The sequence below is a fragment of the Poecilia reticulata genome, chromosome 11, assembly GCF_904066995.2.
Source record: "Poecilia reticulata chromosome 11, P_reticulata-male-v2, whole genome shotgun sequence".
Taxonomy (NCBI): Eukaryota; Metazoa; Chordata; class Actinopteri; order Cyprinodontiformes; family Poeciliidae; genus Poecilia; species Poecilia reticulata.
The window spans coordinates 28,993,358-29,013,202 of NC_088840.1; the positions used below are offsets into that span (position 1 = coordinate 28,993,358).

The window sequence follows — 19,845 nt, forward strand, 5'->3', positions numbered from 1 at the left end:
TGATGCTAGCAGAACATGCTAACACGGATCAGAAGAGCAGCAGGTTGATGCTAATAAAACATGCTAACACGGATCATGAGAGCATCAGCTTGATGCTAGCAGAACATGCTAACACGGATCAGGAGAGCAGCTTCTTGATGCTAGCAGAACATGCTAACACGGACCAGGAGAGCAGCAGCTTGATGCTAGCAGAACATGCTAACACGGACCAGGAGAGCAGCAGCTTGATGCTAGCAGAACATGCTAACACGGATCAGGAGAGCAGCTTCTTGATGCTAGCAAAACATGCTAACACGGATCAGGAGAGCAGCTTCTTGATGCTAGCAGAACATGCTAACACGGATCAGGAGAGCAGCTTCTTGATGCTAGCAGAACATGCTAACACGGATCAGGAGAGCAGCTTCTTGATGCTAGCAAAACATGCTAACACGGATCAGGAGAGCAGCTTCTTGATGCTAGCAAAACATGCTAACACGGATCAGGAGAGCAGCTTCTTGATGCTAGCAGAACATGCTAACACGGACCAGGAGAGCAGCAGCTTGATGCTAGCAGAACATGCTAACACGGACCAGGAGAGCAGCAGCTTGATGCTAGCAGAACATGCTAACACGGACCAGGAGAGCAGCAGCTTGATGCTAGCAGAACATGCTAACACGGACCAGGAGAGCAGCTTCTTGATGCTAGCAGAACATGCTAACACGGACCAGGAGAGCAGCTTCTTGATGCAAAATGCTAACGACAGGAGAGCAGCAGCTTGATGCTAGCAGAACATGCTAACACGGATCAGGAGAGCAGCTTCTTGATGCTAGCAGAACATGCTAACACGGATCAGGAGAGCAGCTTCTTGATGCTAGCAGAACATGCTAACACGGACCAGGAGAGCAGCTTCTTGATGCTAGCAAAACATGCTAACACGGACCAGGAGAGCAGCAGCTTGATGCTAGCAGAACATGCTAACTCCGGTTAGCACTGCAAGACTTTCAATGACTAATTATAAGAACTATTTCCGTTAAAATGACGCTTCCTTCGTTTTAAACCGAAATGTTGTTCAAGAAAAGAATCGATGATTTGAAAGAAGGAGTTTATAAAGGGGGTGCGAAAGCTTTTATTTTGATAGTCCACTTCCGGTTGTCGGCATCCAACGTTGAGCTAAATATTTCTTGAAATAAAAAAATGGTGGTCAACTTCCGGTTATTGGTACTTTAATTTGAAAATCAGCTAAATGTTTAGCTTTGACCTAAATATTATAGCTTTGAAGAAAATAATTGGCTACTTATTTATTCATTTTGTAGCTAAAACTTCAGTCTGTGAGCTAAACACTTAGCTTCCTAACAGAATTTAGTTCAGTTATGATGATGCATTTTGTGTTGGATGATGTTTCAGCTCGGCGTCTCACCTGTGCTATTCTCCGACCTGCACACCTGCACAGTTGTCCTTGCTCTCCGAAGCTATCGCTAAATATTCGGCGTTCCTGCAGGAGAAACGGGAGAAACACGAACCGTGAGACGTCAGGAAAACCGGAGAACAGGTGAGAAACGGAGCTTCCGGGTTTCAACACAAACTATTCCTGACATGTTTGATGGAAAAAAATCTATAAACTCTGGACAGTTTGCAGAAAATCACCCAAAATTTAACAAAAAATTTGTTTTTCTTTACATAAAATATTAGAAATTCATAAAAAAAAAGCAAATTAACAATTGACATAATGTTTTAAATAAGATTTTTTTTTCCCCTTTAGTGAATGTTTGATCATTTGTAGAAATCTGTCGATTATTTATTTGATTAATTAATTAATAACTGGAAATTAAAGGTGATTAATGGGAGTTTTTTTACTGATTCTGTACCAGTTGAAGCTAAAACAGATTTACAGACAATGTTTTCTTAAATACTCCTATTAAACAATCAGAACTGATTCGTTACCATGGTTACCACCTGACGTCACAGTTCGACCTTTTTGTGACCTTTCAAGCTGATTAAATTAAATCAAAAACGTGTTAAAGCTGTCCGAGCGGGAGGCAGGGAGGGATGGTGGGACTCACGCCGCCTCTCGAAGCGCTTCCTCCCCGGCCGCAGCGATCTTCCTGTAGCAGTAGATCATCTCTATGAGGAGCCAGACCTGCAGCCCGATGATGGACACGTACATCATGACCTCTGACACGATGGACGCGGTGCCTCTGGTGGCTGCGGGCGGGAAGCACAGAAACCTCAGCGGGAAACGGGATTTACGGGCGGTGAGGATGAAACTGAACAAAAATAGATGAGCTAGCAGAACATGCTAACACGGATCAGGAGAGCAGCAGCTTGATGCTAGCAGAACATGCTAACACGGATCAGGAGAGCAGCAGCTTGATGCTAGCAGAACATGCTAACACGGACCAGGAGAGCAGCTTCTTGATGCTAGCAAAACATGCTAACACGGACCAGAAGAGCAGCTTCTTAATGCTAGCAAAACATGCTAACACGGACCAGGAGAGCAGCTTCTTAATGCTAGCAAAACATGCTAACACGGATCAGGAGAGCAGCTTCTTGATGCTAGCAGAACATGCTAACACGGATCAGGAGAGCAGCAGCTTGATGCTAGCAGAACATGCTAACACGGATCAGGAGAGCAGCAGCTTGATGCTAGCAGAACATGCTAACACGGATCAGGAGAGCAGCAGCTTGATGCTAGCAGAACATGCTAACACGGATCAGGAGAGCAGCAGCTTGATGCTAGCAGAACATGCTAACACGGATCAGGAGAGCAGCAGCTTGATGCTAGCAGAACATGCTAACACGGATCAGGAGAGCAGCTTCTTGATGCTAGCAGAACATGCTAACACGGATCAGGAGAGCAGCTTCTTGATGCTAGCAGAACATGCTAACACGGATCAGGAGAGCAGCAGCTTGATGCTAGCAAAAACATGCTAACACGGATCAGGAGAGCAGCAGCTTGATGCTAGCAGAAACATGCTAACACGGATCAGGAGAGCAGCTTCTTGATGCAAGCAAAACATGCTAACACGGATCAGGAGAGCAGCAGCTTGATGCTAGCAGAAACATGCTAACACGGATCAGGAGAGCCTTGATGCTAGCAGAACATGCTAACACGGATCAGGAAGCAGCTTTTGGATGCTAGCAGAACATGCTAACACGGATCAGGAGAGCAGCTTCTTGATGCTAGCAGAACATGCTAACGGATCAGGAGAGCAGCAGCTTGATGCTAGCAAAACAGCAACACGGATCAGGAGAGCAGCAGCTTGATGCTAGCAGAAACATGCTAACACGGATCAGGAGAGCAGCTTCTTGATGCAAGCAAAACATGCTAACACGGATCAGGAGAGCAGCAGCTTGATGCTAGCAGAACATGCTAACACGGATCAGGAGAGCAGCTTCTTGATGCTAGCAGAACATGCTAACACGGATCAGGAGAGCAGCAGCTTGATGCTAGCAGAACATGCTAACACGGATCAGGAGAGCAGCAGCTTGATGCTAGCAGAACATGCTAACACGGATCAGGAGAGCAGCTTCTTGATGCTAGCAGAACATGCTAACACGGATCAGGAGAGCAGCTTCTTGATGCTAGCAAAACATGCTAACTCCGGTTAGCACTGCAAGACTTTCAATGACTAATTATAAGAACTATTTCCGTTAAAATGACGCTTCCTTCGTTTTAAATCGAAATGTTGTTCAAGAAAAGAATCGATGATTTGAAAGGAGTTTATAAAGGGTTGCGGAGGCTTTTATTTTGGTAGTCCACTTCCGGTTGTCGGCATCAAACGTTGCGCTAAATATTTCTTGAAAGAAAAAAAATGGTGGTCAACTTCCGGTTATTGGTACGTTAATTTGAAAATCAGCTAAATGTTTAGCTTTGACCTAAATATTATAGCTTTGAAGAAAATAATTGGCTACTTATGTATTCATTTTGTAGCTAAAACTTTAGTCTGTGAGCTAAACACTTAGCTTCCTAACAGAATTTAGTTTAGTTTGACATTTATAAACCCGGCTGACTGGCCATCGGGCTGCTGGTTGCGCTTTGGGACGTTATCCTGAAAAGTGCACGCCTCTGATTGGTCCCTGCTGTTAGCAGCTGTTAGCTTTGCTCCTCCCTCAGTTCCCCTGTGCTGCAGGGAAACGTACGATGTGTTTTCTGAATCAGCACTAAGCCCGGCTAAAGAGGGCCACGCTTTGCTGACACAGGGAAACAAGCTGCTGATCAAGCTTCGCTCCAATCTGCGTCCATTAGGACAGGAGCCAAGCTAATAATTTTCCATTTCCCTGAAGTAGAGGAGTCACCGGATGAAAACGGGAATGTTAACGTTGCTAATGCTCTCTCCATTGTAAGAGGATTTTTAAAACGTCTAACCACTTCTTTAACCGCCTGGAGGCGTTTAGGGGCCCCACAAAATCATCCCGACGGACCAAATGGCCCCCGAACCGCTCTTTGGACTCGCCTCCCCACGGTGACAGACTGGGGTGGACTCTGCTAAATAAAAGTGCTAGCTGTGCTAACGCTAAAATACTAACCAAGATTAGATCGGCATGGTATTCAGCAGAAGCTAATGCTAATGCTAACATCCAGCGTATATAAATGCTAACTATTTAGCTTGGAGTTAAATAATTATTGTGAAACTAAATATTTTGGTAGTCCACATCTGGTTATCGTTAAGTTAATTTGCATATTAGCTAAATATTTAGCTAATATTTAATGTTTAGGCTGAAGCTAAAAATGTAGCTGGTAAGCGCTAACTTGAACCATGTGAACAAAAATCCTCTCAAAACATTTCATTTATATGAACTTTTGTATTTTTAGTTTTTTGTATACTTGGTCAAGTAAACTTATTATAAAAATAAGGAGAGGAAATGGAATTTCTGCGCTAACATACTTCAAAATAAGAGCTTGAATAAAAACAGCTACTAGCTGAAAAACTTCAATGCACACATTGAACGTAAAACCAGGTGAGCTAAACATTTATAAAGTTAGCTAAGAGCTAAACACAAACTTAGCTCCACCGTTAGCCTGAATTCAGGATTTTTGGGGGTGAAAGATGAAGCCCTGTCCGCCCACAGAGGGCTGGCGGTGCAGCTCTCTGACTGCGCCGTACCTTTGGCCACCACGGTCAGGTGCACCACCTTGTCGACGGTGTTGAAGTACTCGTAGTTGTCGTAGGTGAGGGTGCGGTAGAAGAAGCAGCGGTAGGTCCCCGAGTCGTTGAAGGTGACGTTCAGCACGTAGATGGAGGCGTCCTGGATGTCGTTGCTCCTCTTGCTGCCGTTCCAGTCGATGCGATCCTCGAAGAAGTTGTGTTCGATGGTGGGTCCGTTCTCGTTGTAGCTGTAGATCTGGCACAGAGTCAGAGCCGGACGTTAGGTTCAGTTTCTCAGGTTTTCCTCCCATCTGAACAGACTCCATGCGCTGGAGTCCGTCAGACGCTAAGGGACGGATTCATTACGGTTCTTCAGAACGTGGGACGACAAAAAGGTCCAAACAAAGTCTGACTGTCAGGCCTGGTGGATTAAAGGTGGACAGTTTATTTATGAAATTCATATTTTACCATGTTTAGTCATTTATAAATGTAAAGTAATTCCTAAAGTAGTAATGATGAAGTTCTTCTAGCGTTTGGAGCTAACAAGCTAGTTAGCTAAAGTGCTAGCGAAGCTAAAAGAGCCAGCTAACTAAAGCTAATTAACTAGCTTTACATACGTAAACAACAGATAAGAGATTCAGTCCCACCAGCAGCGGAGTTTAAAAATCCAGCTTTTATTTTGAAATGCCACTGCTGCCCATCAGCAGGTCCAAGCTACGTAGCCAGAAAGCTAAACATTTACTTTGGAGAATAAACATTTAGCTTGGAACTAAAAACTTTATTATTATTTAATATTTAGGTTGGAAACTAAATATGTAGCTCAGACTTAAACATTTAGCTTCCAAACTGTAACTGGGTCTATATTAATAGTTTTATATTTCCACAAAATGTGTTCTTTCATGTATTTGTCTGCTTCTACTTGACTGTTGCTGTGATTCTCTGTGTCTGCTATAAGAGGTTTGGTCCTCCAACTCCGCCTTATTTTCTTCTTCTTTGGTTCAGGGTCCTCCAGGACTATTATAAATATTAAGTTATTAATTTCCACTGGGGAGAGGCAAGTTTTATAATCTATTGTAATCCTTTCATTTATATTGTTCAAATGTTTATTTTTCCTTCTGTATTAATGATAAGTGTTTGGATATTTTCATTTGAGTTGCTATTACACCTTTATATCATTTGATGCATGCTAACTATTATTTAGATCGGGTTGGAGAGCTTTAGCACATGCTAGGTGCTAATGCTAATATCTCCCGATTGACCATGCTAGGTGCTAATGCTAATATCTCCCGATTGACGGGTACGTTAGCGGCCCTTTTGTTATTCGTTCCACTGGGGTTGGAGAACTGGAGCACATGCTAGGTGCTAATGCTAATATCTCCCGATTGACCATGCTAGGTGCTAATGCTAATATCTCCCGATTTGACAGGTACGTTAGCGGCCCTTTTGTTATTCGTTCCACTGGGGAGAGATCGGGTTGGAGCACATGCTAGGTGCTAATGCTAATATCTCCCGATTGACGGGTACGTTAGCGGGCCTTTTGTTATTTGTTCCACTGGGGTTGGAGAACTGGAGCACATGCTAGGTGCTAATGCTAATATCTCCTGATTTGACAGGTACGTTAGCGGCCCTTTTGTTATTTGTTCCACTGGGGTTGGAGAACTGGAGCACATGCTAGGTGCTAATGCTAATATCTCCCGATTGACGGGTACGTTAGCGGCCCTTTTGTTATTCGTTCCACTGGGGTTGGAGAACTGGAGCACATGCTAGGTGCTAATGCTAATATCTCCCGATTGACAGGTACGTTAGCGGCCCTTTTGTTATTCGTTCCACTGGGGAGAAATCGGGTTGGAGCACATGCTAGGTGCTAATGCTAATATCTCCTGATTTGACGGGTACGTTAGCGGGCCTTTTGTTATTTGTTCCACTGGGGTTGGAGAACTGGAGCACATGCTAGGTGCTAATGCTAATATCTCCTGATTTGACAGGTACGTTAGCGGCCCTTTTGTTATTTGTTCCACTGGGGTTGGAGAACTGGAGCACATGCTAGGTGCTAATGCTAATATCTCCCGATTGACGGGTACGTTAGCGGCCCTTTTGTTATTTGTTCCACTGGGGAGAAATCGGGTTGGAGAACTTTAGCACATGCTAGGTGCTAATGCTAATATCTCCCGATTGACAGGTACGTTAGCGGCCCTTTTGTTATTTGTTCCACTGGGGAGAGATTGGGTTGGAGCACATGCTAGGTGCTAATGCTAATATCTCCCGATTGACAGGTACGTTAGCGGGCCTTTTGTTATTTGTTCCACTGGGGTTGGAGAACTGGAGCACATGCTAGGTGCTAATGCTAATATCTCCCGATTGACAGGTACGTTAGCGGGCCTTTTGTTATTCGTTCCACTGGGGAGAGATCGGGTTGGAGCACATGCTAGGTGCTAATGCTAATATCTCCCGATTGACGGGTACGTTAGCGGCCCTTTTGTTATTCGTTCCACTGGGGTTGGAGAACTGGAGCACATGCTAGGTGCTAATGCTAATATCTCCCGATTGACAGATTAAATAAACGGAAACCACCTCTTGATGTCTTGTGGTTTGTCTGATCACCACACAACACACAGAAATCCACACTGGCTGTAAAAGCCTCGGGTCTGAGCTCACATGCAGGAAGTCGGACTCCCCGTCGGGCCGGAAGTACCACTCCACGGTGGCGGAGCCCTCCACCTCGCTGCGCCTCTTGCAGGAGATGCATCCGAGCTTGAAGCCTTTTCCCGCCACGGCCTCGGTGTCGGAGTCCACCTCCGCGCAGGCGCCGTCGCACCGCGGCGCCGCTGCTTCGTTAACAAGGAGCCAGAGGCATCAAAAAACAAAGCAGCTCATCGGGTTTCAGGCACAAAAACATCTCAGAGAAAACTGACTTAGAAGTTAGTTTTCAGAAACACGGCAGCTTGTTTCAGGTTCATCGATACGGATGAAAAAGTTCTGGTTCCGCAGTTGGAATATTTAATTTGTAACATATGAAAAATAATCTGCCAATAAATGTTTAGCTATATTTATTTTTTGGCTATTTTTTTAAAAGAAACTTTAAAACACAAATCAAAAATAAAGAAAACAACACTAACTAGAACCAACCAATCACAGCCAGGAGGCGGGTCTTAGTGCTGTCAATCAGCACTAAGACCCTGCTCTCTGCTAAGCTGCAGCTAGCATAACCAAAATGTTTAGCCACACTGTTCCAGTAGAAGGCTGCACAGTGGCTCAGTGGGTAGAGCTGTTGCCTTGCAGCAAGAAGGTTCTGGGTTCGATTCCCGGTCTTTCTGCATGGAGTCTCCATGTTCTCCCTGTGCATGGTGGGTTTTCTCCAGGTACTCCGGTTTCCTCCCACAGTCCAAAAACATGACTGTCAGGTTGATTGGTCTGTCTAAATTGCCCCTAGGTGTGAGTGTGTGTGTGCATGGTTGTGTGTCTCTGTGTTGCCCTGTGACAGACTGGCGACCTGTCCAGGTGACCCCGCCTCTCGCCCGGAACGTTAGCTGGAGAGGCAGCAGCACCTCCTGACCCACTGAGGGACAAGGTGTAAGAAAATGGATGGATGGATGTTCCAGTAGATGGTGATTTTGCCAACCGCCTTAAAGAGGATGAGAAAGCACTAGCATAGCCTCTGGGGAATGCTAGGCTACTTAGCATAGCATTCCCCAGAGGCTATGCTAGTGCTTTCTCATCCTATGCTAGGCTAGTTAGCATAGCATTCCCCAGAGGCTATGCTAGTGCTTTCTCATCCTATGCTAGGCTAGTTAGCATGGCATTCCCCAGAGGCTATGCTAGTGCTTTCTCATCCTATGCTAGGCTAGTTAGCATAGCATTCCCCAGAGGCTATGCTAGTGCTTTCTCATCCTATGCTAGGCTAGTTAGCATGGCATTCCCCAGAGGCTATGCTAGTGTTTTCTCATCCTATGCTAGGCTAGTTAGCATGGCATTCCCCAGAGGCTATGCTAGTGCTTTCTCATCCTATGCTAGGCTAGTTAGCATGGCATTCCCCAGAGGCTATGCTAGTGCTTTCTCATCCTATGCTAGGCTAGTTAGCATAGCATTCCCCAGAGGCTATGCTAGTGCTTTCTCATCCTATGCTAGGCTAGTTAGCATAGCATTCCCCAGAGGCTATGCTAGTGCTTTCTCATCCTATGCTAGGCTAGTTAGCATAGCATTCCCCAGAGGCTATGCTAGTGCTTTCTCATCCTATGCTAGGCTAGTTAGCATAGCATTCCCCAGAGGCTATGCTAGTGCTTTCTCATCCTATGCTAGGCTAGTTAGCATAGCCACCGATGACAGCAGGTCAGCGGTTTTCCTGTAAGTTGTTTCTCTGCCATTAGCGCCGTTACAATAGGTTGATTGACAGCGCCAAGTCCCGCCCCCTGGCTCTGATTGGTTGCTTTTGGTCCATTTCCCCAGAGAGGAGATCGATGTTTATCTGTCTCACAACAAGCTGGCAGTTTTAACTAACATGTAAAACATTTTAATAAACGTCACATAATGCAGGTTTAAGGTTTAATCACTGGCTGAAAACAAACTCATGTTTTTGTCTCATTTCAAGCTCACCGGTGTGAATATTCTGTTTTTACAGTGCAGCGGGACTCACCGAGCAGGCCGCAGAGCAGAGCGATGAGCAGCAGGGGGGCCTCGGCCGCCATGATGCCGGCTCCACCTGGATCTACCTGGTTCGGGTTGAAGGACGGAGCCCGTCCGGTGAGGGCGGAGACAACCGGAGAAACGTTTCTGCTCTTTGGCTCCGGTCTGCAGCAGCTTCCCGTCGGTTTCTGGCTGAAAGCGACCGCTGCAGCCGCGCAGCGTCCTTCCTGAGCCGCGCGCTTCGGGCCCGGAGGTCTAGCGGGTCATCAGAGCCTCACAACGAGAAATGCGCCTTTAAATGTGCAGCTCAGCCGCTGACTGTCCCCCACCTGTCCGATGCTGCGGGCTGAGGTGAGACGGGCTGGATCACGGGCCTCCAGTTCGGTCCCGCGGAGCCCCGAAACGCGGCGGCGGCGCGCTCCCCGGACGGACCTATCCGCTGCTGACCCGCGGCTCCTGGACGCGCTGGTTCCGCCGCGCTGGCATCGCATAGGCGGCCGCGGCAGGGAGGGAAGGCTCGCTCTCTCTCTCTCTCTCAGCTCCTGCGTCTCTGACGCCGCAGCGGCTCCTGTTGTCACGCAGGATGCTGCAGATGCACTGCGGTAAAAAAATAAAAAAATAAAGAAATAATAAAAGAAACGACCCGCCGCGTGCGCGCGCGCGCGTCAGCAAGGTGATGCGCGATGAGCGCGCGCGGGAGGTTTTTTGAGCTCAGGTGTGATCAGACCTCCGCGAGGCTCCCACGGACGCGTTTCCACGGAGTTAACGGGACAATGACGAGCCCACAGCTGAGACGGACATCGGCCGTGTTCGTGTTTTCCGAAGATGAAGTTGGCGTCCGACTCGGAGAATTGTTAAAGGGCGATTCCGCCTAATTTCCCTCTCTCCCTTCTTTAATGACTCAAACCCGGACGGGATTACTCCACACTATTGGAAAACATTTTAAACCCACTTTGGGATCTGGACAATCTCTATTTTCTGAGGAAGTTGCTTAAAGGGATATTTCAGCATTTTCCACCATATTTCAGCTGATAGCTGAGAAACTTCAGTATTTTCACCGTTTCACCCATTAAAGAGCAAGAATGGCGCTGGGATGAATACAAGGGGGAATAAATGTTATCAAAATTAGATTAAAAGCGCAGCTGAGTCGCCACCATACCCTCCAGTCTTTTTTGTTTAGAGTATTTTGAAATGTACTTTCCAGTGTTTAAATAAATGTTTCATAAACCACAAGCTGGGTTTTGAACGTTCTGCTAATAGTGTAGAATATTCTAGATCAGGGTTGAAGAGTCCAGGTGTTTTTAAACCAGAGGACATTAAAGAAGCTCAAGGTGAAGGGAAATTAAGCGGAATCGCCCTTTAGCCTCCAATCGGAAGCCAACTTCAGCCTCGTCTCTGTTTCTCTTTATTGTGAATTTTGATATGAAAATATGGAAAAACACTGAAACTAATAAAAACAAACTAATAAAAACAAACCATCTGTTTCTGTCTGATTCAGATTTATGGTTTTTAACACAGCTGCAGTCTGTGTGTGTCTGTGTGTGTGAGTGTCTGTGTGTGTGTGTGTCTGTGTGTGAGTGTCTGTGTGTGTGTGTGTCTGTGTGTGTGAGTGTCTGTGTGTGTGTGTGTGTGTGTGTGAGTGTGTGTGTGTGTGTGTGTGTGTGTGTGTGTGTGTGTGTGTCTGTGTGTGTGAGTGTCTGTGTGTGTGTGTGTCTGTGTGTGTGTGTGTGAGTGTGTGTGTCTGTGTGTGTGTCTGTGTGTGTGTGTCTGTGTGTGTGTGTGTCTGTGTGTGTGTGTGTCTGTGTGTGTGTGTGTGTGTGTGTGTGTGTGTGTGTGTGTGTGTGTCTGTGTGTGTGTGTGTGTGTGTGTGTGTGTGTCTGTGTGTCTGTGTGTGTGTGTGTGTGTGTGTGTGTGTGTCTGTGTGTGTGTGTCTGTGTGTGTGTGTGTGTGTCTGTGTGTGTGTGTCTGTGTGTGTGTGTGTGTGTGTGTGTGTGTGTGTGTGTGTGTGTGTGTGTGTGTCTGTGTGTGTGTGTGTGTCTGTGTGTGTGTGTGTGTCTGTGTTTCTATAGAAATAGAAAGATAATTTATATCTTTCTATATAGCTTGCTAACTAAATAGCTGGCGAACTAGCTAGTTAGAAAGCTTGGTAACTAGCTAGTTAGCAAGCTATATAGAAAGCTTTCTAACTAGCTAGTTAGCCAGCTATTTTGCTAACTAGCTAGTTAGCGAGCTTTCTAAATAGCGTACTAACTAGCTAGTTAGCAAGCTTTCTATATAGCTTGCTAACTAGCTAGTTAGCAAGTTTTCTAAATAGCTTACTAACTAGCTAGTTAGCAAGCTTTCTAAATAGCTGGCTAACTAGCTAGTTAGAAAGCCTGGTAACTAGCTAGTTTCTAAATAGCTAGTTTCTAAATAGCTAGTTTAGAAAGCTAAATAGCTATTTAGAAAGCTTGCTAACTAGCAAAGCTAGTTCTAAACTAGCTATTTAGAAAGCTTGCAAGCTTTCTAAATAGCTAGTTAACGTGCTAACTAAATAGTTAACAACAAATTCAATATTTAGGTGGATCACTAAATATTTATCTCATAATTCCTAACTATGTACAATATCTATATTTACAAAATATAATTAGCAAGATAGGTCTGAGCTCAATATTTAGTTTTGAAAATTAAATGTTTACTTTGGATAATATTTAGTTTATGCATACCTCGTAGTTTTATGCCTTTGTCCTCAGAAAATCAGTGCAACTGTGTTTTTGTCCTCATTTCAGAAAGTAAAACAAATGTATTATATTCATCACACAGATATTTAAAACCTTTATTTCTTGTAGTTTTGACGTTTCTGACTCATAAATAATAAAACCCCTCAGAACATCAGAGTATTACGTCAATAAAATATGATATTTTAAACAGAAATGTCAGGTAACATATTCAGTAAAGCAGTTTTACGCCCCGACGTGTTTCCGGCTGTAATGACGTCAGTTTCTCTCTCCGCTTTAAACGCCGCTTCAGCTCAGAGTGGACCGTTATGCTGCGTTCACGTGATCCCGGAATTTCTATTATCATCTTGAAGTAAACGTTTAAAATGGAGCACTGCGGTCGCCCTGGATGACAATTAGGGTGGACAGTCTAGGATTATATTATATAGACATTTTGAGTCACTAAATTAAAACATACCGCAACTTGTTAGCTTTACACGCCAAGTTTGATTAAAAAGAAACTACGTTTTTACATGGATGTAATCATTAACTGTGCTATATACTTTAATTGTCAACGTGCAGCAACATTTTAACATTAACTTATCAAATCCAGTTGTCAACTATCCCGAGTTGTTCTTGTTCTAATCTAACAAGTGAACGGAGGACATTTGAATCGTAATTCTCTATTCCCCAGTAACACTGAACGCAGCACCAGCTTCTGTAGGACTAGCTTGGTGTATTTTGTCCTAAGCAGGCGGCCGTAGTTGACACCTGGAACATAAAGAGTAATGTGAGAAATGGCGACGTTGTTTCGGGAATAATCCAGAATACCGTCAGCAATCGAAGAAACAATCAAAGGTAACAAGGCTAACGGAGCTAGCAGCTAGCGGCTAACGGGTTAGCATAAACCAGGAAGTGGGAACGAATGGCTGAAGCGGAACCAGGCTGTAAATAACAATAAAGTAAACCATTAAACGTCCACAGGCTCTCGGAGACCGAACAGGTGATCTGACAGAACCCGAACCTTCAGTCGGAAATCATATTATCAGCCCGGTTCGGTGTTGAAGCAGCTCCGATGCTGCGAACTTTTGAAATGAGGTTAATTTAACTCCGCGTTGTTCAAAACAATCCACTTCCGGGTCCACCTGCAGGTAAAACCTCTTCCTGCAGCAGGTGAGGTTCTGCCTGGTCTGTGGACAGACGTTTCAGATTGTGATCCAGACTTTGACTAGGCCACAGCAGCACCTTGTTTTATTTTTGGTTTGCATTTTTTATTACCGTAAACTTTTATATTTTCAATTATCTTCATTTTTAAAAAAAAAAACATTTTATTATCTTGGGAATAATCTTTTGTTTAATGTTTGTAAGTTTTTTATTTCATTATTTTTCTGTTACATTTTTATTGTTTCAGTTTTTAATTGTTTTTATTGAAAAAAAAGCATTAATTTTAATTTATTGTTTTTGGAATAATTTATTTTAAATACTTTAATTGTATCTTAATTTAACTTATATTTGTTTTATTTTTTTTTAAATGTATTTTTACAGAAAATTAATTTTAATTTTTGGAATAATTTTCCTTCTTTTAAAATATATTGGAAGTAATTTTTTTGAATGTTTAGATTTTTTTAAATCTATTTTTAAAAATCTATTTTCTTTTGCATCATTTGTTTAGTTTATTTTTTGAATTGTATTTAAATTTTTTTTAAATAAAAACCTTTTTATCTTAAAATTTCACAATGTCTTGGGACTAATGGACTTCAGATGGCTGCAGATGCCCTTTGACCTTTCGTAGGTTGCTGATGTCTTTCCATCTTGACGTTGCGTTAACACTGGATACGCTGGACCGCAAAAACTCCCGATTAATTATTCCCATGAATATAGATGTGTTAAACTAAACTCAGACATGAGAATGAAAGCATCCCTTTATATTTGCTTCTTGTTTGTAGTTTTTCCGTCGTCATGGACGCGACTTGCTGCGACGCCGCCGTGACTCCGCCCTCTCTGACCGTCCAGGTGTGTTTCCCCGGCGTCCGCGCTGCCGTTCTGGACAACCTGAACCGGCAGCGTGAGGAAGGCCGGCTGTGCGACCTTTCCATCCAGGTTCAAGGTCAGGTGTTCAGGGCCCATCGCTGCGTCCTCGCTGCATCCTCGCCTTACTTCCACGACCAGGTGGGTTCCTTCGTGTTCGCTGACTCGTTTCTCACCTGAGCGTGAAAAGACACCCAGGTGTCGACTGTTATTGATTCATTAAATTAAAATGAGTTCCAGTTGATTAATAACTTTCACTCAAACTCTTTTACTGTTGTAGTTTCACCTCCATCCAGCAGAGGGAGCTGCTGGTCATCCTTAAGGGAGCTAGTTGATACAAAAACAAAAATGGCGGAGGAACAGATTTTTCTTTCCTTTCCAGAACAGGAAGGAAAAACCAACAGTTTCATGTGGGAGTTTTTTCTGCCAAAAAACGCAGAAGTTTTGAGATTAATCTGAAAAATCTTCTAAAAAAACTTGAAAATTGTTTTCAAAAGTCAAAAATTTTGACTCTTTAACTCAAAAATTTCCAGGTTTACTTTCTCAAGAACATTTCTGAGATTAACCTAAAAATTTTGAATTTCTTTTTAGCAAAATTTAGACTTTTCAAACTCAGAAATGATCTTGTTTTTTTCTATTAATTTTTAATAGTCCACTTTTAAAGTTCGTCTTAAAACCCATTTATTTTACTTGGCTTTTAACTCCTGCGGGATCTAGTTTTAGAGTGTATGTTTTTGTTTTTAAACTGTGTTTTAATGTACAGCACTTTGTATCAGCTGTGGTTGTTTTAAAGTGCTTTATAAATAAAGTTGGTATGGTATTAATTTTTAAAAATATTTTAATTTCAAAACTTGAGTGTTTTAGTGGACATTTAATCCTCCTTTTCTTCATCCAATGGCCTTAATGTGCTGTTGTAATAATGTAATAACAGAAACATAAAGAAATTACAGCGATTCTGTGATGAATTAATGCACTTCATGGAGAAAAGAGGAATTTGAGACGGCGTCTTATGAGTATTTCTGTATTCATGAGCAGTTTGGTGTTTCACTTTTTATTCTTTTTAACTTTTATCTTTTTATTCAGCAACACCAGAAGTTCATGTTCTGCTGTTTTATAAATATATCAAAGTGTAATAATGTCGAAAAACCACAATTTTTGTTTTATTTATGTAGTATTTAATACAGCAGGCACAAAACACCGTTTTTTTACTTATTATATTTTGAAAAATGTTGTCCTTATTGATTAATACTTGATCAACTTTAATCGTCAATCGTTGACTTGTCAGGGATTCTCCCGGAAAACTTGCTGATCTTGGTGGTTTTTGAGTTAAAGAAGGAATTTTGAAAATGTCACACAGTTACGGTTAACAATACCGAAGCTTCAGGTCTAAAAACAAAAACTAAAAACTTAGCCTGAGCTCGTAGAGCCTGGTGGCCCGCCAGGCTTAGGATGCGCTGGGGGAGCCCGCCCTGCCTGTGACGATCTGTAACCAGGTGTTTTTCTCTCAGGTGTTGCTGAAGAACGTAACGACGGTGTCGCTTCCCTCCGTCTTGGACCCGGTCGCCTTCCAGAGTGTCCTGAGTTCTGCCTACACCGGCCAGCTGAGCATCATCCACGACGACATCGTCAACTACGTCACCGTGGCCAGCTTCCTCCAGATGTGGCACATCGTCGACAAATGCACCGAGATCCTGAAGCGGCCGCGTCCGTCGGCGGAGCCCGGCGCCGCGGCCGGGTCGGCGGCCGGGTCGGCGTCCCGCCAGCAGTCGCCCAGCAGCACTGAGTGCCTGTACGCCGAGCGAGAAGGCCGCCGCAGGGACAGGAAGCCGGACGCGCTGCCGCCGCTGGCGACGTGGCGGCGGCCGCAGCAGGAGGCGAGGTGGACCCGGGCGCGGCCGTCCTCCGAGCAGAACCCGGCCGACTCCCAGCTGGACGGACTCCCAAGTTACCCGGAACGAGAGCCGCCCGGCTGCCAGGAGGAATGGATCACGAGCCCGGCCAAACCGGGCCCGTCGGGACACGACGGACCCGGCCAGAGCGGCCGGTACCTGGGCGCGGTTCCGGCTGCCGAGGCGCCAAGGCAGAAAGTCCGGTTCCAGCAGCGCGGAGAGGAGACCCAGGAGAAGAGGAGGAACGCCACGAGAGAAACGGAGGCTGATGAAGGAGTAGGGGAGGAAGAGGAGGAGGCGAAGAGCGGCTTCACACAGATTGGTAAGAACCAGAGGGAGAACCGCACCGGCGAATCCGGACCGCCACGACAGGAAAATTAAAGAGGAGTACATTCCTGCCAAAAAACTCAGAAATGTTTGATTAATCTCAGACATTTTCTAGAAAAGACGAGAAACTTTTTGGGTTTGAAAAGAAAAAATTGCAAATCCTCAGAAAATTTCTAGTAGAAAACTGAAACATCAAAAACCTCAAATTTCTGAGATTAAATGAATCTCCTCCCCCACTCAGCTGCTCATAGAGGAGCCATGTTGGGCTGACTTCCTGGAGGCGGAGCTTCAGAAAGAGCAGGAGCTTCTTAAAGAGACAGCGGCCCAATTTCAAGGAGTTAAATTAGGAAGTCAAATTTATTTTTTTAAAGGTTTTGTTGGCTCTAGTGGCCTTTATTTGAAAATAGTTCGACAGGAAAGAGGGACATGAGAGAGAAGGAAGACATGCGGCAAATGTCTCCAGGCCGGGAATCGAACCTGCGAACACCAAGTCCTCAATATGTGGGTTGTGCCTTGCCCCTGTGCCACCAAATCAAATGTCTTTTAAGTTATATTTGATATGTACAGCATTTTGATAACAACTGAAGGTAACATGGTTACTTCAATGGCACCATGTGCCTGGAAAACACATGATACCTTTAAAGGTCAAAGTTCAGCTCTGAGCGTCTCCTCTTCCTGTTTTTCCTGCAGATCTTCGGGTTCCAGGCGGCGCTGAGGATGGCGGGCGTTCCGCTGGGAGGCAGACTCTGGATCTGATGAAGGACAGACTCCAGAGAGACGACCCGTCCTCTCAGGTCCCTGCCGGCGGGCCGGGCGCTCCGGGTCCGCCGTGCGGCTCCTGGCCCGACGAAGAGGAGGAAGATGATGGAGACGTAGACTTGGAGTGCTTCGGCTCGTTCGATGAGATCGAGGACGGGACGGGACACGTCTCCCAGCGTCCTCTGCTGTCCCCAGACTTCAACATGGCGGATGGGAACTGGCCGTCGTCCTCCGCCGCGTTTCCCCCGCCGCCTCCCTCCCCGCCGACGCCGTCCTCCTCGTCCTCGGCGTCCGGCGGCGGCGGCTACGCGGGGAAGGTCCACCTGTGCCACTGCGGGAAGGCGTACACGCTGAAGAGCATGCGGGACCGCCACGTGAAGATGCAGCACCTCAACCTGCGGCCGTTCGGCTGCCCCGTCTGCACCAAGTCCTTCAAGATGAAGCACCACCTGACCAAGCACCTGAAGACCCACGGCGGCCTGCGGCCCTACGAGTGCAGCCTGTGTGGGAAGAAGGTGGTGTGGAGAGACAGCTTCCTGCGCCACCAGGCGCGGTGCCAGAGGCTGGCCTCTGCGGGCGGCGCCACGGCGGCGCAGCTGGAGGACAGATATGGGTTGGGGTTTGATGACGGGGAAGTGTTTGTGGCGGCGGGACAGGTGAAGGTGGAGGACGATGGGATGGGCGGACTGCTGGGCGACGTTCCCGGCATCCTGGGAGCGCCGCCTCAGGATCTGGGCTCTGTTGGTCACGTCTTCAAGGAGGAAGCAGCCGAGCGATTCAGCGAGAGCTAAAAGTGATGAAAGGCTGCAGGAATCCTGAGCTCTGCTGTCAATTTCCTCTTTGGAAATTAATTTGCTTTTTGCACATAAGTTATTAATTTGAACTGAAATAAATGTAGTAAAATGTTTTTCTGTCAGTTTTTGTCTGTGACGTATTCAATCCTTTAATCCTAGGGTCTTCAAGAAACGTCCAAACTGATGGAACAAGGACCAACTACACATATTTAAAAAAATTACATATATAAATACATATTTATGTACTCAAAAGTAAATGGTATATTTGTTTATCTTTACTTTTTCCAATATATATTGGAGAAATATATTCGCATTGAAATTAAATCTGAACCGAATATTTAATTAAGATCTGTTTGCATAAATTAATCAAAAATAAATTATGTATTTTAGGCTTTATTGTACATTTTTAAGAAGCAATTTATGAATATTATAGCATTTAAATATGGATCAAAAATCTATAGAGAGTGACACGTTCTAATAAATTAATGATGCATTTTAATAATATATTGTTTGGCACTCTTCAGCCTCCGTAGAGTCAGTTTAGTGGTAAGCTTTGAAATTTCCCGTTGTTCTGAGGACCAGCTGCTCATAGAGGAGCCATGTTGGGCTGACTTCCTGGAGGCGGAGCTTCAGAAGGAGCAGGAGCTTCTTAAAGAGACAGCGGCCCAATTTCAAGGAGTTAAATTAGGGAGTCAAATTTATTTTTTTAAAGGTTTTGTTGGCTCTAGTGGCCTTTATTTGAAAATAGTTCGACAGGAAAGAGGGACATGAGAGAGAAGGAAGACATGCGGCAAATGTCTCCAGGCCGGGAATCGAACCTGCGACCACCAAGTCCTCAATATGTGGGTTGTGCCTTGCCCCTGCGCCACCAAGTCAAATCTCTTTTAAGTTATATTTGATATGTACAGCATTTTGATAACAACTGAAGGTAACATAGTTACTTCAATGGCACCATGTGCCTGGAAAACACATGATACCTTTAAAGGTCAAAGTTCAGCTCTGAGCGTCTCCTCTTCCTGTTTTTCCTGCAGATCTTCGAGCTTCAGAAGGAGCAGGAGCTTCTTAAAGAGACAGCGGCCCAATTTCAAGGAGTTAAATTAGGGAGTCAAATTTATTTTTTTAAAGGTTTTATTGGCTCTAGTGGCCAACAAAACCTTGGTACAAACATATTTGTTTGGTACAAAAGTTACTTTGTCTTTAGAACGTTGACCATAAAAACCATCCAACAAGCCAAATGACCAAATACTCTCTAACCAGCTAACCTGCTAGCTGTTCAACCAAAAGGCCAGCTAGCCGAAACGACCCAGGCACCAAACCAACTGGTTAATCTAACCAATGGTTGTAATTTATACGTTAAATTGTAATTGGCATTTAGTTTGTATTCATGTCATTATTAGGACTTTGTGTTTCTTCCTTTCATTCTTGAATAAACCAGAAAACACATTAGAGGGATAAATTCCACACATGCTGATGTTTTTACGCCTTTATTCTTGTTAATATTCACGATTTTCTGCTTATAGTGAATGAAAACATGACATTTAAGATTAGAACATCACATCAGACCAATAAAAATACTTTTAGTGCAGAAATGTGGGTTTAATGAAGGACGTTTAACACCTGCTGACAGACGAGCCTCATCAGAATATTCTGATTTACTGAGATGTAA

The 19,845-nt window shown here is 44.6% G+C and overlaps 2 protein-coding genes across 5 annotated transcripts in view; one reads left to right on the plus strand and one right to left on the minus strand.

Annotated features, from left to right (window-relative positions):
• The window catches only part of LOC103473034 (sodium channel regulatory subunit beta-1), a 12,363-nt gene extending 1,802 nt beyond the window's left edge, over nt 1–10,561 (minus strand). The window contains exons 1-6 of one of the 2 annotated variants that reach the window (XM_008422955.3): nt 10,414–10,561; nt 9,697–10,283; nt 7,722–7,894; nt 5,085–5,322; nt 2,040–2,181; nt 1,397–1,471 (exon numbers count right to left, since the gene is read on the minus strand). In XM_008422955.3, the coding sequence (XP_008421177.2) occupies nt 1,402–1,471; nt 2,040–2,181; nt 5,085–5,322; nt 7,722–7,894; nt 9,697–9,748 (675 nt within the window). In that variant the 5' untranslated portion in view covers nt 9,749–10,283; nt 10,414–10,561 and the 3' untranslated portion in view covers nt 1,397–1,401. The remainder of the gene's footprint in view (nt 1–1,396; nt 1,472–2,039; nt 2,182–5,084; nt 5,323–7,721; nt 7,895–9,696; nt 10,284–10,413) is intronic. The other variant, XM_008422956.3, reaches the window with a different exon arrangement.
• Nucleotides 10,562–13,101: 2,540 nt separating this feature from the next.
• zbtb22a (zinc finger and BTB domain containing 22a) lies at nt 13,102–18,301 on the plus strand. Of its 3 annotated transcripts, none has more exons than XM_081612816.1 (4): nt 13,102–13,240; nt 14,329–14,551; nt 15,919–16,621; nt 17,317–18,301. In XM_081612816.1, the coding sequence occupies exons 2-4, from the start codon at nt 14,342–14,344 to the stop codon at nt 18,174–18,176; spliced, it is 1,773 nt and encodes a 590-aa protein (XP_081468942.1). In that variant the 5' UTR covers nt 13,102–13,240; nt 14,329–14,341; the 3' UTR covers nt 18,177–18,301. The 3 variants fall into 3 exon arrangements, with proteins under 3 accessions (XP_081468942.1, XP_081468944.1, XP_081468943.1); XM_081612818.1 differs by lacking the exon at nt 13,102–13,240 and adding an exon at nt 13,248–13,385; XM_081612817.1 differs by lacking the exon at nt 13,102–13,240 and adding an exon at nt 13,392–13,555.
• Nucleotides 18,302–19,845: the final 1,544 nt, after the last annotated feature.

Bases quoted from the DNA above. Each gene is read 5' to 3' on its own strand.
- zbtb22a (XM_081612816.1), top strand. From the start codon at position 14,342: ATGGACGCGACTTGCTGCGACGCCGCCGTGACTCCGCCCTCTCTGACC. The intron at 14,552-15,918 runs GTGGGTTCCTTC...TTTTTCTCTCAG, and splicing joins CGCCTTACTTCCACGACCAG to GTGTTGCTGAAGAACGTAAC. The intron at 16,622-17,316 runs GTAAGAACCAGA...TTTTTCCTGCAG, and splicing joins GAGCGGCTTCACACAGATTG to ATCTTCGGGTTCCAGGCGGC.